This window comes from Parus major, chromosome 1, assembly GCF_001522545.3.
Source record: "Parus major isolate Abel chromosome 1, Parus_major1.1, whole genome shotgun sequence".
Taxonomy (NCBI): domain Eukaryota; kingdom Metazoa; phylum Chordata; class Aves; order Passeriformes; family Paridae; genus Parus; species Parus major.
Genome location: NC_031768.1, coordinates 63,855,232 through 63,872,159, shown reverse-complemented (window position 1 = coordinate 63,872,159; position 16,928 = coordinate 63,855,232). Strand labels below are relative to the sequence as shown.

The window sequence follows — 16,928 nt, the reverse complement described above, 5'->3', positions numbered from 1 at the left end:
ACAACTGAAAAGCCAGGCATTTATGTATCTAAACATGGACTTAGTTGTGCAGTTTAAAGAACTTCTACTGAAAATTAAAGACCTGCTCCTCTTTAAATTGAGCTAATCAATTTGGATTAGAGTTCTGTCCTTGTTAAAGTTAAGGTCAGCTTTTAAGATTAGCAGTTTTCTTCAGGACAACCTGGAGTCACAGTCTAAAATTCAAATGTCTACATTTGGATATGTACAGGCCTTAAAAAAGGGAAACTCACCTATTTGAGGACAGTTTTCTGGTATTTTCAAGTAACAAAGGTTGAACTTCATGGGAACATTGTGAGAGTCAGGCACTATAGACATCCCACATTCTCACAACACAGGTTCTAAAACAATGAAAGATATTTGTGAAAGGACGTGAAAAAATGAGTGTGAAAACCAAGCAGGTGACCATACTTTAATGAAGTGTTAGTTAAAGTACTAGCCTACATTTATTTCATGGAGTGTGAAGTATCATTTGATCTCATTTCCTGCTGATAAAACTGTTTGCTAGAGCCAGGAAGTTTGGCATCTGAAGGCTTCTGTGTGGTTCTGCCCAAGTATTTATATATGGATGTTGCTTTCCGTAGTTCCAGTCCATTGCCAGACTTGGAATAGGGAAGAAAGGAAATTACTATTCAGACTAATTTTATTAAAGACAGCTCATTAATCAAGTATTTTCTAGGAACAAGGAGGTGAAGAACATGTATTAAAATACTTGAATGTATAGCTTTATACCTTGAAACTATGGTAATTGAGTATAGCTGAGCAGTTCACCTTTTTCTCTTCAAAAACCAGTTATTTTTGGCCCAAACTGAAAATGTTGTTCTTGCAATATGTTCAGCTCCCATTTATGCTATAGCATATAATAACATATACATGTTATAGCACTGAGTATTTCAAAGTCCCACCTGCATACAGGTTTTAAAATCACTAATGTACTGCTGCACCTTACACAAGGCAGCTTGCAGAGGTTTTTTATTACACAGAAACAGTATATTTGCAGCTTTATTAGAACTGGTTTTACCAAAATCATTCTTTAAGACAAAAACTCACCTATTCTGAAAATCTCACTAGATGTAAAATGTAAACAGACAGAAATGTCTGTTTTCAGATTTTTATATTCACTTTAGCAGCCCTTGTCAAGTTTAATAAAACTCTACAACTCATGTCCCCTTGACATGGAACCTCGCTAAAAGGCAAACATTTTTTCTCTAACTGCAAACATATGCATTTAGTAAAACTGTAAAGAATAAAAAACTATAAAGTGATCTGGTGCACCAGATATGTAACAAAGTCAAGGAAGTTAAATTTTTTCAAGGGACTGTCATTTCAAGGCTGTTTTGCATTCTCTTCTCCATTCAGGCTTCTTTAAACAAACCTGCTTTGCATTTCACCTGTGACCTACCTGTCTGGATGTCTTCTTAGGGCCAAATCTTGGTTTTGCCATACTGACATTGTGTAAACAGTTAATTGATAACATTGTTAAGCTTGTGTGACTCAAATTCACAAACATCACAAGTAAATGCAATAGAAATGAGACTTAGGGTAATTTGGAAAATAAAAAGACAGTTTTCACGTAAAGCCTGTTTCATTGAGACACACAAAATAAAACATAAACTTGTTTTATTTCTAATGTCTAATTCTACTTTTATCAGTACTATCCATGTATACACACAAATACTGACAAGCTCTGTCCTCTGGAAATGTAAACCAGCTAAATAAAGCACGCTATAAATGTAGAACAGAGTCCATGCCACAAACGCTTTATTGGAAATATTTTTTATTGTAAATATTCTAAATTGTTACTTGACAGATTCTCAAAATAACTGTGTATTTTACTTAATGAAGTTTGACAGATTGCATCTGAAAGGGAAAGAAAAGAAAAACACTTATAGAAACTCCCATTAATAGTTTCTAAGTCTTAAATGGGAATTGTCAGTATTCTGAACCAGACCTAATGATCTGTTTATATGATCTCTATATCTGATCTAGATATGATCAGATATAGAGATCATATAAACAGATCATTTTATATGATCTTCTATATCTAGATCTGATTATATGAAGCTCTACTTCTTAGATCAATGTCTGGTATAAATTGTGCTGTTTTCTGACACACGTGAATTTTGAGGTGCACTGTTTGATGTTTCTTTATCTAAATTTTTCCAGATGTGATCTGTAAGAGTCTGTTTCCTCCTTGGAACAATTTTTGTTCTGTCTTGTCAGGTTCTCCAGACCTGGCATTGTCATGGAGCATGAGACAGAATTTCCCCAGTTCATCTGTGGTGTAGCTATAGTCTGCATTTCTCTCCAATTCACATTTATATTGCAGTTCTCTCCTGGTATCAGAAGACTAAAATTCACACCCACATATTATTGTTTAAAATCAACATTACTGAATGTAATTTTGTCAGTGTAACTGGTAAAATCTCCTGTTCATAGGATGCATGGATACATAAAGCACCTGTCCTGTCTCTCCACAGCAGTTAAGCTGATCCTACACTTACACAGCTCTCAGTTACCCTTTTGGTTCCATCAGTGTCACATTGAGATATAAAATGAACAGCTGGCTGCTCCCAATAGGCTTTGCATGCGGTGCTGGAAGAGAAAGATAACTCAATGGAAAGAATGTTTTCTCATGTTTGTCTAAACAGCATTATTAGTGGGGCTGAAGAAGTCAAACTCCTCCATCTGTGTAACACATTCCATCGATTCATTTTTGGGGCAGGGCAGTGTCTGCTCACTTTGGCACAACTTTCCTCTGCAGCTGACGTCCTCTTTATTTTTTTTTACTATATCTAAAAGATCCTTTCATATACCATGTCTTGAGATTTCTCTCTTCTGCCTACAGAAGAGTAGATACCCCCTTATAGGAATGAGAGGCTCTTAGAAGTTTTCATTTACTGTTAGAGAGAATTATTCAGTAATTCTCTGACTATCAGTGTTGTAGCTTTGCCTCCAGACCTGCAAATCCATGAGTGTCTCTAGAAGAGTTTGTGTACATAAAAACTCCATGAGCTTTTAGCAAGAAATCCTTCCTCCCCCATTCATACCATGAATCACACATAAGGACAGCAATACTGATGGAAGCACATAAGTACACAAATAAATTTTCAGGCTGAAGTAAGCAGCCCAGACACACACCTCTTGCAGGTTTTACTGGAAGGGAAGAACCTTTTTAATTCTACAGTCCTAGAAATGGGGAGATTTCAGATTTCTCCCCAGGGCAGTGGTAATACATAAAAGGAGCAGTGATCCTGGCAGACTTGCCCCAGAAGGGATCCTGCTACTGGATTTAGAGCAGTACAATAAGCTGAGCTCTCTAACACTATGGTCCCATCAAATGGAGACAAGAAAACCCTAAAATGTGGCTTACAAACCTCATTAGTGGATTGCTTTATATGTACAGTACACATGAAGAGACAATGGTGCATTCAAAGCCAAGAAAAGTTTTGTAATGAGGGATGTTTTTTTTAGCTTAATATGTTATAAGCTAGAAGGTGTTTTGTGGATCACCCTATCCAGGCCTCTGCCTTAAGTCCCTATAATGTCATTCTGACACTAGGAAACTTAATCTAAAACGTAACAGGATTTCATGGCCTCACTATTCTTCTGGAATGCCGCCACACTGAGGGCTGGAAACTCTTCTAGACTGTGTTTGTCATGGCCATCTTATGCTCATTTGTTCCTGTGTCAGCACTATCTTTCATCATCTGTGGCCCTTCTCTGGACTTAGTCTCCTGATGTATATAGACAGCCTTCTTACTCCCTCTCAGCCTTTGTTGAATTGGGCTCAGCAACATGGCTGTTTCAGACTCTGCTCATCAGGTAGTTTTGCCATTCCCCTGATTATGCTGATTTCTTTTTCTGCAGTCTACAATGCAAATTAGACTTTTTCAAGCATGGATGATCAAAGCTGTTCCAGATAAGCTCTCACTAGTGCTCTGTATAATGGCATGCATGCTTCTAACTTCCACCCCATTCCTCAGTTTATCTTAGGATCATGGCACATGGAGAGGGTAGGAAGGTCATAGTTATGATGTGATCAACTCGCATAACAAAATTTCTTTCCCCTCTATTGTGTCTAATGAATGTCTTTCATTTCTGCAGAAATCCCTGTGGCTGGTTTCTATTACCTTATGGTTTAAGCTATAAGATTTCACCTCACTGCTATTACTCTAATCCTCAAGGTCATTAAATTCTCACTTTGATATTGCAGTCCTCTACTTTATCATTAAGCATTATGTATGCTTCTATTTAAGAAAATAATGGACATGTATTAAATCCTCTTCCACATACTTTTGTCTCTTCCTTATAAGCAAACTAAATTTCAGATCTCTGACTTCAGTATCTAATTCTTACTGTACAGCATGCAGATATAGAAGAAAAATGCACAGAGAAAAGCCAACACAGTTTGTCTGGGATGACCTTACAATAGTAATACATTTTTTATACAATCAAATGTATTCGTTCAGTTCTTGATACTGGTCCAGGAAATGACAAATTTTTGAGATTACCCCTGCATCAGAGGCAAACCATAAGACACTTGCATCGTTGCTATATTTTTTAAATGGAAGTGAGAATGTTACATTGTTATTTTGAGCAATTTAATAAATCTGTGTCCAGAATAATTTCTCAGCTACTCATGCAGGTATTTCAAAGATATTCTTGCAACTTAAGTGGTACTAAATAATAATACTTTTGTCTAACTTCAACTGGTCATCCAATATACAGAGAGAAAAAATTCTTTTTTTTCTGCTCCAGATAGAAGTACTTGGTGGTGTTTATGTAAAAGCAACAAAGAATCTTTAATATATTCTACAACTGTAGCATCTCACCTACCAATCTGTGTTAGTGTTTTGTTCTTCATTGATGCCAGACTCTTTTCAGTAATGCCCAGTGGCAGGACAAGGAGCAATGGCCATAAACTAAAACACAAAACACCACAATATGAGGAAGAACACTGAGGGTGGCAGAGCACTGGAACAGGCTGCCCAGGGAGATCAGGGAGTCTCCCATTCTGGAGACATTCAAAACCCACCTGGACACATTCCTGTGTAACCTGCTCTAGGTGACCCTGCCTTGGCAGCAGGGATGGACTGGACAATCTCCAGAGCTCCTTTCCAACCCTATCAATTCTCTGATTCTGTGATGCTGTCTAAATGCTGGCACGTATTATGGAATGAGTCAAACAGTGTAAGTTGAAAGGGTTTTGGTAGCACAGTGCAGATCAAGGAGTGTCACATGTGGAAGTGAGTTGTGGCAACTACAAACATTTGCCTTAGTGAAGTCCTTAATTAGGTCAGAGTATTCAGTCAGTGCAGGCAGTAAATTTGTGGTTAAATTATATTAGTAGAAGTTCTGTCAGGCATTTCAAAGTGTAAAGCTGCTGTAAGGTTATGGTCATTCTGCTGTTGGTTGAACCCAGAAACAGTTTGATTTTTACACAGCTTGTAAACTTCTTTGAATGCTGTGGATTTTTGATAGTGCAAAACACTCTTTAGAAGGATGTAAGGTAATCACTCCAGGGAAATGTTCAGGTGTGCAAATTTATATATGGAATTTCTATTGGAACTAAATGAGAATTCAACTTTTATACCTTTAGAAAGTTTCCCACTGAGAGATGATTTCAATGTCTTTCCTCCCATGTACTTCCAAGAAAATCCAGAATGGTCTAAAAGAATAGGGATTGCACATTTCTAGTCAGAGATATGTGAGTGACAAATTACTTGTAACCAAAGATAAACATGAAGTCTCTTCAGACAGGTTTAGATCTGTGTATCATGTAAGAGCTATCTTAAGAGGTGACACATTACTGACATTACTCTTCTTGTCTTTTTTTCATAAAGTATATATAAAGAATATGTAATTTTTTGATAATTACAGCACAATTGTTTGGTACAATGTATAAAGAAAGGTTCTATTTTCAAATGCATATCAGCTTTCTTACTATTTTTAACTCTTCCAGGCAGTGAAGAATGGTATGATTTCTGTGTTTGCATGCAGCGTGTTAGCTATTAGCCATGCACAAAGGAAGAAAGAGTTCCAGAGGTGACTAAGTAGAGTCCAAGGACTCAGTCTTGCAATGATATCTGAGCAATTTCAGCATCTTCCAGAAGAGTTTCTTAGTTGATAGTAACAAGAAAGTAACCAAAAGAGTTGGTTAAGGCATAACCATAGAGCAAATGCAAAACCATACTGGAAAAATTTCTAAAGCCTTCATTAGTTGTTCATGTGTTGTTTATGTACTAAAAAAACCTGAACAAAAATGATGAGTCAAAATTGAGGGGCTTACGTTTTATCACTTTGAAGTACAAAGATGAAACCTGAAGTGATGTAAGCTCAGCTGAAAACCCTTGAAACGTGGTTTTACACTTCATCTGTAGTTTACAAAAAGAATTTGATCGAGTCGCGGTATTTGTTTCAGGTTCTGTCTTCCCTTTCTCTTGCATTCAGCTTAACCTGTGCGGTGCTGCCATTCACGATCACTAACCCTTAAAACGCAATTCTGATTTTCATAGGTTCTCAACCTAGTGCAGTCCTATGTCACTCTGAGAGTCCCTTTGTACGTCTCTTACGTTTTCCACTCTCCTGTGGGCGTCGGAGGCTGGCAGCATTTCGACCTGCAGTCAGAGCTCCGGCTGACTTTCGTGTATGACACTGCCATCCTGTGGAAGGATGGCATCGGGAGCCCACCCGAAGCAGAGCTCCAAGGTGCGTGTTTCTTGGCATAGAACTCATGCTCTGTTACTAAGGGTATAGTTTGCACACAGTAGGATGGTTTTTCAATCATTCCAATAGTAAAAACAAATTTAAAATTTTCATTTATTTGCATTCGCAGTCTGTCATTTCCTAGCACTCACAGGTGTATGTAAATCATGTAAAGTCTTTTACTGCAAAGAAAGGCGATTGTATTATTATATTTGAAGTACATGTGCAAAATTTAAGTAATTTAATAAATAGTAATTTAAATAATTAATATTCTACTCAGAACTTCAGGGTACATTATGTAACAAAATTCAGTTAGCACACAAGATATTTACACTTTAATGAAAATAATTGAAGCTTTTCTGTGATGCCATTTTTTTCTCACTATGAATGGCCAGTTTCGAAAACTTTTGATATTTTGAAAATGTTATGAAACATTCAAAAGAAACAGAACTATGTAATGGAGGCCTGTCCTCTGTGTGAAAGTAGTAAACTCTGAGACATTCTACAATATGTTAGATACTGTCAGTAAATGTTTGTGAGTATAACTAGTAGTCAACAAGTCAAAATTTATCATTGCAGAATTTATCTTTTAAAAAAGTTATTTTACTTTTTACAAATAGCAACATACGGATGTATGTGCAAGATTAAAATATATAGTTACACCTGTGTGCTGCATTGTTCTTGCTTTATGCAAATTTACTTAATATTTCCCAGCATTATGCTTCGGGTGTTTCCTATCTTTCTTGACCTAAAGTAGAATACCAGTTGTAGAATACCAGGTACCAGCTGTGATTATGTACATACACAATTTCAGGACTGCTGGGAACCTAAAATCGCTTTTTGCTTCTGCCAACTCTGTATATAAACTACAGAAATCACTGCTATGCCATTTCTTTCCCTATGTTAAGAGCAGGAAATGAGGAGCAGCAAGGGGAATCTGCAGTGCATGAAGAGAGAAGCACATGTCATGCCATGCCTAAAGAATAAGCCACATGCCACAAATCATGTGATGCGCTAGTCACAAAATAACAACCAGATCTAATCCTCTGTCTCAGCAGTTACGTGGTGCATTTATGCCACCATTTCCCATCTTTAATTATTTTTATTTCTCTGTTTAAGAAGCTGATGGCCACATCTTCGGAGGTGCTGAACATTGTCAGTTCCCTTTGAAAACAACCAGTACAAAACAACCCAAACATATCCCAGCCTCATTTGGGTTGTATTTTTTCAGCACTTGTTTTTCTGGGCAGGGAGGGGTTCCAGTTTCTTTCCATACCTCTCAATTAGTATAATTGTCCTACATAAATTCTAAGTAACACTGTAAAGCAGTCAAGGTCTTCTATTGCCCTAATTCATTCATGAATATGTAGTTATTTCTATTGCATCAAGAAATATGATTGGTACAGATGATTTTGTACAGTGGTATGTATTCACACTGGTGTGTTAGATTTCCAGCACATTCACTGGGGAACATTGCTGTTTCCTTCTTTTTCCTGGCAAGCAGAATGGTGGCACATCACTGGCTGTTCTTGAGGGAGAGCTAGAAGAAATAGCTGAACTCTAAAGCTTTGCAGAACTCCTGAGAAAAAGGGTCTTGGCTTTTTCTTGGTCAAGCTACAGAAATAAACCACTTCTGATATGTAAACAAGATCTTGTAATCTGAAATTAGAATATGTAAGGCCTGTGTTTTGTGCCAAATTCATGCCAAAATTTTCCAGGAATGCAAAGCCTGTCAGGAGTTTCACAGATTGCAGCACCCTGGAGCAGATTGCTGTGGAAGTCACAATCAGCTGCTCCAATTAATGCTGATGGTTGCTGCCTTGGCACAGTAGGCAGGAAGGTACTGATAGAGGGTATCTCTGAAGCAGCTTTTATTGGTAGGAATCAGAATACTAGAATACTTGAATACTTGCTGAAAACAAAATTCTTCCTTCTGCAGATGCCCCTGACAGCTGACCATGCTGCCTGAACCCAAGCACAGATTTCTGTGTGGATTTTCCTCAGCCTACTAGCTCAGCTGTGTGGGTCCATGGTAACCTGTAAAACCATGGCTTTGCAGGGAAGTTCCCTATGTGCTTTGGAAGCTGCATCATGTCCTGAATTCTCAAAGCATCACAGTGTAAATTCTTGCTTGAGAAGAATCTGGAGTCAACCCAAAAAGTACCAGTGGGCCCCCTGACAAACAAATCACATAGCAAGGGTAGATGGAAGAGTGGGTCTGGTGTTACACAGGAGTGTGGTTTCTTTGTCACCTGCAAATGGAACACCGTTGTTAATTGGTTTTTGCTGGCAGGTTCCCTGTTCCCGACCAGCATGCGCATCAGTGAAGAGGGGCGCTTGGTTGTCAACTTCAAGACCGAAGCCCGGTTTCATGGTCTGTTTGTTATGTCCCATCCTGGTAAGTGTAGCATACCCTTTAGCAGCATTACAGAAATAAAGACACTCTTCCCAAATTTGATGCTATTCTTTTTTTTTTTTCTATTTCTGCTTCTGACAACTGTTTTGTTTTTTTTTATATATGCTATGCCCTTCAGATACAGGTTTTTCCTTTCCTTGAGATTTCTTACTTGTCATTGATGACTGTATTCAGGTTGTCAAACTTGTTGAAATATACATTAATCTGATGGAAAGCAAATAGTTCCACTTGATCGAGAGCTGATTTATGAAGGATGAAGATCTAGGCCATGGTGTCCATTAGGGATCTATAGATACATGTTTTTAATCCCATTGTTATAATTACTGTTTGCTTGTATTACCCTAGGAACTTAGCATTAAAATTTCTTTCTTAACTTGAAGCTTTTCTAGGATATTTAGACCTTTTTCAGAGGGCAAGAAAAAGTCTTGTGTGGGCATTGTATCACTCTGTTAGTATAACACTCTCACTGGCATTCAATTAGTCATTGCCAAGGACCCATTCCTGCAATTTAATCTGTTTAAACCCCAGTGTCTTTATTCAGAACAATTACAGGTGTAAAACTCAGTCTACAGACACAAATCTGAGCATCAATACCAGCCATGGAAAAGAATATCTAACTAAATTAAATCTGCTGAACAACAGTGAGAAGAGAGAAAAAAAAAAATATGAAATCTCTTTAAGTTTAACTCAGGTGTTTTTAACCCATAAAACTCCTTCATGGTGATTCTACTTTTTCTCAGCCATCCTCTAGTGTTTGGTTTTGCCCATCAGACAGAGACAAGAGTGTTCAATTACTAAGAGAAATTATGTTTTGTTTCCCAGGGCTGACATTCCAAGTTTAAAACAGGAGGGATTATAGAACTCTGCCATTCCACTCTCACTGTTTTGACTGCCTCTTAAATTTATTCTTCATACTCTTCTCGTTGTGTAGCCCAAAAGCAGCTGCTGCATAGACTTGAACAAGAATCAAAGAGGCTCTGCTGTGTTGACTGTAATTGATTTTAGTTTCAGTTAATAAAACCCAGTACCCTGTGAAGGTATTAACATCAGCTGTGGCATTATGGTTTATGGATTATTGGGAATGTTTTTCTGGCTCTGAGAGTTTGTAAAGAAACACTAAAGGTGACAAATCTGTCTCTTTGGCATGTTTGTAGCTTCATCTCTGACTTCCATGGTTATGTCAGCTGACCACCCGGGCCTCACCTTTAGCCTCAGCCTCATCCGAAGTGAGCCAACCTACAACCTGCCAGTCCAGCAGTGGAGCTTCGTTTCAGACTTCGCGGTAAAACCTCAGCCCCCGCTAAGGCTTCCTCTGCCGTGGCCTGTTGGTTGGGATGTTGGTGGTACAGCTCCCTCTCTGTCTGTGTCCAGGTTCGAGACTATTCTGGGACGTACACGGTGAAGCTGATTGCCTGCACCACTGCCCCACACCAGGAGTACAGCCTGCCAGTGATCTGCAACCCGAGAGAGCCCATCACTTTTGATCTGGACATCCGATTCCAGCAGGTGCTGTTCCAATGACTCCTTTGTCATGTTCCCTTTCTACTTTGATTCCCATTTGTTGGTCTTTTAATAATAGTACTAGAAACTGAATTTGTTCCTAATAAACAAGGCATTCCTAAATTGATGGGAGAGCACATGCTCCTCTCCTGCTAAATAACCATTGGTTTAGGGGAGAGTTACTGGAATGCAATAGTAACATTTGGGAATTATTTTTGTGTCTGTTAGCTTTGGTAGTAAATAATTTTATCAGATAATTAGGAAAATATAAAACTATTATCAGAAGGTTTTCATCTGATGCAAAATCGGAGTTAGGTCTCTGGTATTAAAAGTGGAACCTCCAGAGTGAACCTCCATTCAGTCCTAAGATAGAACTTCCTTCACTGACTCTAGAGGGAAGTGTAGATAGGTAAAATGCTTAGCCTTAAAACTCACAAGAGAGCAGAACAAATCCAGTCCATAGCAATATGAATCATATGGGAACATGTGGCAACAGGCAAACAGCATACCTTTTGTAAAGCCCAGCTGTGAAGCTGTGTAGCAGCGAGCAAATCATGGGGAAATGGATTCTGCTGTAGAGAATACTCATTTTAAAAAAAACCAAAAAACTGGGAGTCATATTAGGTAGTTAAGAGAACATAAACTGCCAGCTTTCCAGGGTATCAAAAGGGCTAGTGTGACCTTGGGATGTGTAAGGAGGAAGTTATATCATTTTTGCTATTTGGAGCCAATACAGCTAATACTGGAACAGTGTGGCTGTGGTTTCATGCTCATTAATAGTATAGATTATGCTATTAAATCATCTTACAGAATAAATCCATGTCAGTCAGGGGTAGACAATCACTTTTCTGTTGACTTTGCCAGAGTACACAAGGGAATGTATACAGTCTTTATGCTTTCATTTGGCATTATGCCACCTGTGGTAGAGCAGATGATTCCTGATAGGGCATTAAGTCCTGGCAAAGAAGAGGGATGATACATGATCTGATGTGAAACCTGCCTTCTCAGAGTTAACAACATTTCAACATTTTGGAGAAGTTTGAAGGGAATGAGTGAGGGGAAGTTATACTAGTTCAGCACTTCAGCCTTTGTCTGGCATTTCTAATCTACTTCTAGGGACTCTAAAGCAATTCGTAACAATGCTAAACCACAACTTGTTCCTGATCCTAGTAACAACAAGATGTTGATATTTCAAAGAAAGGTCAAAAAATGTGCAAAAATCATTGCAAAATGGGCAAAGTAGCCTAAGAAGAGACCTAACTCTTACCTGGATGTAGCCTACAAGTTAAAGCTATGGCTAAGAATTAGAACTGCCTTGGAATAAATAAATGGGAACTGTAGGGGTTATTTTATCAGATAAGGCTTTAATAATACAGTATATGGAAGTTTCAGAGACATCAATTCAAAATAGGCATAAGGTGCAAAGTTACAACATTATAGATTGTAGCCAGCTAAACCCCCATCATCAACAATTTTCAGGCCAAGACCAGCTCTTTTTCTTGAGATACTCATAGTAAAAGGTAAAAGGGGTTTGGCCCTTCTGTGGCCCATGATTTTTCCATCTGATCACAGATTGAAGCACTGTGTCCCAAAGCAGGTCCCAAAAAAAGCAGCAGGACAAGAGCACAAATTCAGTAGGCAGAATCTAGCACTTTACCACTAAGAATTTTTTAGTTATTCTGCAAAACTGAATAAGCATTTGTATACACTCTTTTACAAATAAGAAACAAAATCCTGAAGGATCAGCCTGGAGGATGCTAGTCCTTAAAATAGAGAGCACCTGATACCTTGCACAGGCACACTGCATCCAGTCCTGTGGTGCCCAGTGCTAGAAGGACATGGACCTGTTATAGGGGGTCAGAGGAAGACCAGAAAAATGGTCAAAGGGCTGCAATGCCTCCCCCATGAAAAAAGGCTGAGAGATTTGAGGTTGTTCAGCCTGAAGAAGAGAATGAGCTAAGGAGACCTTATTGTGACCTTCCAACATATAAACAGGGCTTATAAGAAGGACAGAGTTTTTACCAAGAGCTGCAGTGACAGGACAAGGGGCAACTGAAGGAGAGGGTATGTTTAGATGGGATGAAAAGAAGACACTTTTTACAAGGAGGGCAGTGAGGCACTGGCACAGGTTGTCCAGAGAATCTGTGGATGCTACATCCCTGTCAGTGTTTCAAGGCCAGGTTGGATCCTCTGAGCAGCCTGTCTAGTGGAAAGTGTCCCTACCCATGGCAGAGAAGTTGGGTGAGGTGATCTTTAACTATGCCCTTCAGCCCAAACCACTCTGTGACTCCCTGAAATCAGTGAGCATGGGTGTCACAACTGGAACAAAATTACTTTTGACTGCAAAGTCTAATGATAAAACGATGAGGCAGGACAAGAGTTGCATCCCCCAGTTCTTAGTCTAATGTTCCAGCTTCCATACTGAATTACCTTCTTGGGCTTTTTAATATGAGGCTTTTTATTTCCTTGGATATTTTTTATCTTAATTTCCTTCATAATTGTTTTCACTGGTCACAAGTGAGGAGCCATTTTAATAATCAAGAGGAAAATGTATTTTGTCTTTCCCCACCGGTTCAACATTTCCTTTTTTAATCTGTATCATCTCCATATCTCCTTTTTCCTCTCTCTATGGCCCCTGAGGAGTGAAGCAAATAGCCTGGAACTCTAGTGAGGATTTTATTACCATTGTCTCACTCTGGGATTCTCTGGAAATGAACACTATTCAACCTCCAAGCTTTGCTTTATCCCAGTCCTTGAAGCATCTCCTTTCTTCCAATGTGTATGACTATTTCCTGACAGAAGCACTTCCATACTCAGAATGTTGCCCTGGGATGGCCCAATCTCAAGAGTGCTCTGTTCCTTGAGGTACCAAGTGTCACATGGGCTTTGATCCCATGGGTGATCTGCAGTGTCCCCACATCATGCATCTGCAGAGTTGATGGACATGACAAATAGGCAGAATAAATTGACAGTATTCTTCTCACCCAGGAGACCCTCACCAATTATTTTTTAAGAGCTCTTCTATGAAATGTCTCAAATGCCCACAGAAGTAATTACACTTAAATGACTGTCATAAATTACACAGCTGGAAAACAGTTGTGTTAATCAAGTATTTGTGGAACTACAAACCAATATCCTGTTTCTCAGGCATTTAGAAAGAGACATTCTAAGGGAATGGCTTCTTTCGTCTTTTGTTTTTGTTTTTTTCTTTGCAAAGGCTATGATTCTAGGGCTTCTTTTTCTGAAGAGTAGCACTCCATTTATAAAAAAGGTTTGAGCTGTTCATTCTTCTTGCCAGATCCTGTTGCTTTGATAGTTTTGGGACTCTTGTGAAATGGACCCCTGTCCGTAAGCCAGCAAGAATGTTTTCTTTGTTGTTTTCTTTCCTTCCTGTCCACACACTTATACATATATATACATAAATATACATATATATGTTAGCTTTTTTTAAATTTGTTTAGTGGCCTCTTGTTATTTTTTCTTTTTCCTTTTTTTTGTTTTTTTTTGATATGTGTGTCTTCTGTATTGTTTCCTCAGGTACTTGCATCCTTTTGAACTTTAGGCTCCCCCAGTTCTTCAATTCACTGTATAATTTTTCTTTTATTATGCCATGTCCCTTTATAGTTTGCCTTCTTTTTTTTTTGTTTTATGGTCCCATGAAAAACTGCTGCTGATAGTATTGATTAATTTTATACTTTTCATGTAAACAAAGAAGAACAAATAAGTGTGTCATATGTAAAGATAAACACTAGCATAAAAAGATAAACACTAGCGTAAAAAGGTGTTCGAATGGTTTGGTGCATTTTCACATGCATGATCTGATACATCCTGCAGCACATTAGAAGAACTGATCCTTGGAAATAGATCTTCAGCAATGTGTGCTTTCAAATGTTGACAGAGGATCAGAAGCAGAGGTGGCACTTGTGTGGAAGAATGAAAATGGGATAGAGAAAACAGGCTATGAAGAGTCAGAGACAAGTTTTTGAGGGAAAAATTTTCCACATGTTACCCCATACGTAAATTGCCCTGGACACCTCCTTAGTTGGGGTTTGGAAGAAATCCCAATGGGATGTGGGAAGAAAATAACCTAGAATACTATCAAATATCACAGATGCAGATAATCCGAAGGTTGTTTGCATATAAAATCCATAGAAATATGTTTCTACTAGCAGGAGATCTTTATTTTAAACTGTATTATTGCATGTAGATGTGCACCGCTGTTAAGTAATGTACCTTGGGAGAGGATCATGCTTTGTTTTAAGAGTTTAAGATCATGCTATGTTTTTTTCATTTAAAAGTCTAGTTGAAGAGCGTTATGCTTTTGTGGTTTTAGGTCAGTGACCCAGTGGCTGCTGAATTCAGCTTGAACACCCAGATGTTCCTCCTCTCCAAAAAGACGTTGTGGCTGTCTGATGGCTCGATGGGCTTTGGGCAAGAAAGTGACGTTGCTTTCTCAGAAGGTATTATTGTTCACAGATCATGCACATTTAATTTGTATTCCACACTGTCAGGATCCTGTTGCTCCCAAAACAAGATAGGAGTAAGGCTTTGTGCTTGTTGCACTAAGTTTCTTGAGGCTTCACAAGAGGCTTTATTAGCTCAGCCTCAGAGCTGTGATAAATGTTCCAGTCTAACCAGAGCTGTGCCTGCTGTTCACAGGTGATGTCATATACGGTCGGGTGATGGTGGATCCAGTGCAGAATTTGGGTGATTCCTTCTACTGTAGCATCGAGAAGGTTTTCCTGTGCACAGGAGCCGATGGATATGTACCCAAATATAATCCATCCAACACTGAATATGGGTGCCTTGCAGATTCTCCATCCCTTCTGTACAGGTTTAAGATTGTGGTAAGTGTTCTAATTCTGGGAGGATGCATATACGTATATTTTCATTTTTTTTCTAACTTGTCTTTTATCCAAAACCCAGCTGTTCTTTGAAATGTTTTCAACAGCACCAAATTTTTGACTCGAGTTCCAGGCTAACATGAACTGACGGAGGCAGTATCTTGCCTTTTTCCCTCCTGGTTCTATTCTTTATCTTTACTTTTTTTTTGTGTTGTCTATATCCATGGGCCATAGAGAGAATTTTAGGAGACATGCAAGGTAAGGAATGGAATTTGTTTCATATTTAGTGAAATAAAATCTAGTGTATACTGCAAAGTTAGTCATCCAGGCTGCCTCTGTAGTCCATAGAGAAAGAGAAATACTTCTAAAGTTGGCTTGGATGATTTCATTTCCTTCCTGAAAATAACTATAGAGTAACCCCAGGTAACTGCAGACCTGATGCCCAGCTTTTAGAGTTAACTTTAAGATGATCATATAATAAGCTAAACCAATTTATATGACTGTATGTTAATGAAATTAAATGTAGCTTCTTTAGACTGGGAAATAGACTTGTTACTTTCATTTCAGACCACATTTATGTATCTGTTTTATTTAAGAAGTGTAGCTATGGTTGTTCTGCTTTTATTCCAGAAAGGCAAGAGATTAAATAGTAGTACAAGTCAGATGGGACCACAACTGCTTCTCATGTCTTTTCTCTTGTAGTAGTATTTCCCTAGACTACATAAAATTGCATGTTTAAAGTACACAATTTATACATTGCAAGTAAATGCTAAAACTGTTTTTCCTCGAATAAATAAATCTGGTTTACAAACTTTTTCCCCCCCTCCATGCAGGACAAAGCTCAGCCAGAGACACAAGCCACAAGCTTTGGAAATGTACTTTTTAATGCAAAACTTGCAATAGATGATCCTGAAGCAATTCCATTAGTTAAACAGCCAGGCTCTGATGGATTTAAAGTAGATTCAACTCCTCTGTTTCAGGTATGATTTCTGTAGCTTATTAGCAAGAGTACTGAACCAAGGAAGAAACACACAAGTATTGTTGTTAACTATAAATCACATTGAAACCAACAGAAAGATTTATTCTGATTCCAGTGACAGTCAAACACAATTATAAGCTTAGAAACTTATAAAATCTAGAACACTTATTAAAGTGTTTCTGTAGGGATACTCTTGCTTTTCTCTTGTATAATTCCACAGACTAACCAGAAGTTATGCAAATTGCTCTTGTACATTTCTTTTAAGTTAATAAGATTCTTGTTGCACAGCATTGTTTTATTGCTTCTCATCTCACTTCTCAAAGACAAAAAATTAAAAATCATAAGCATTTATGGTGAACTTAATCAAAATCAAGTTGATACTTGGCATTTTCTGTACAATTCTTTCCTTGAAAGCTTGCACAGTATGAAGCACTGGAAAGCCTAAAAGTTGATAACTAAAGGG

At 38.2% G+C, this 16,928-nt stretch overlaps 1 protein-coding gene across 1 annotated transcript in view; it reads left to right on the top strand.

Annotated features, from left to right (window-relative positions):
• FREM2 (FRAS1 related extracellular matrix 2) overlaps positions 1 to 16,928 on the top strand; it is a 124,606-nt gene that overhangs the window by 101,823 nt on the left and 5,855 nt on the right. The window contains exons 17-23 of the mRNA XM_015644459.3: positions 6,537 to 6,729; positions 9,020 to 9,124; positions 10,297 to 10,424; positions 10,514 to 10,648; positions 14,976 to 15,102; positions 15,302 to 15,489; positions 16,320 to 16,466. Of these exons, the coding sequence (XP_015499945.1) occupies positions 6,537 to 6,729; positions 9,020 to 9,124; positions 10,297 to 10,424; positions 10,514 to 10,648; positions 14,976 to 15,102; positions 15,302 to 15,489; positions 16,320 to 16,466 (1,023 nt within the window). The remainder of the gene's footprint in view (positions 1 to 6,536; positions 6,730 to 9,019; positions 9,125 to 10,296; positions 10,425 to 10,513; positions 10,649 to 14,975; positions 15,103 to 15,301; positions 15,490 to 16,319; positions 16,467 to 16,928) is intronic.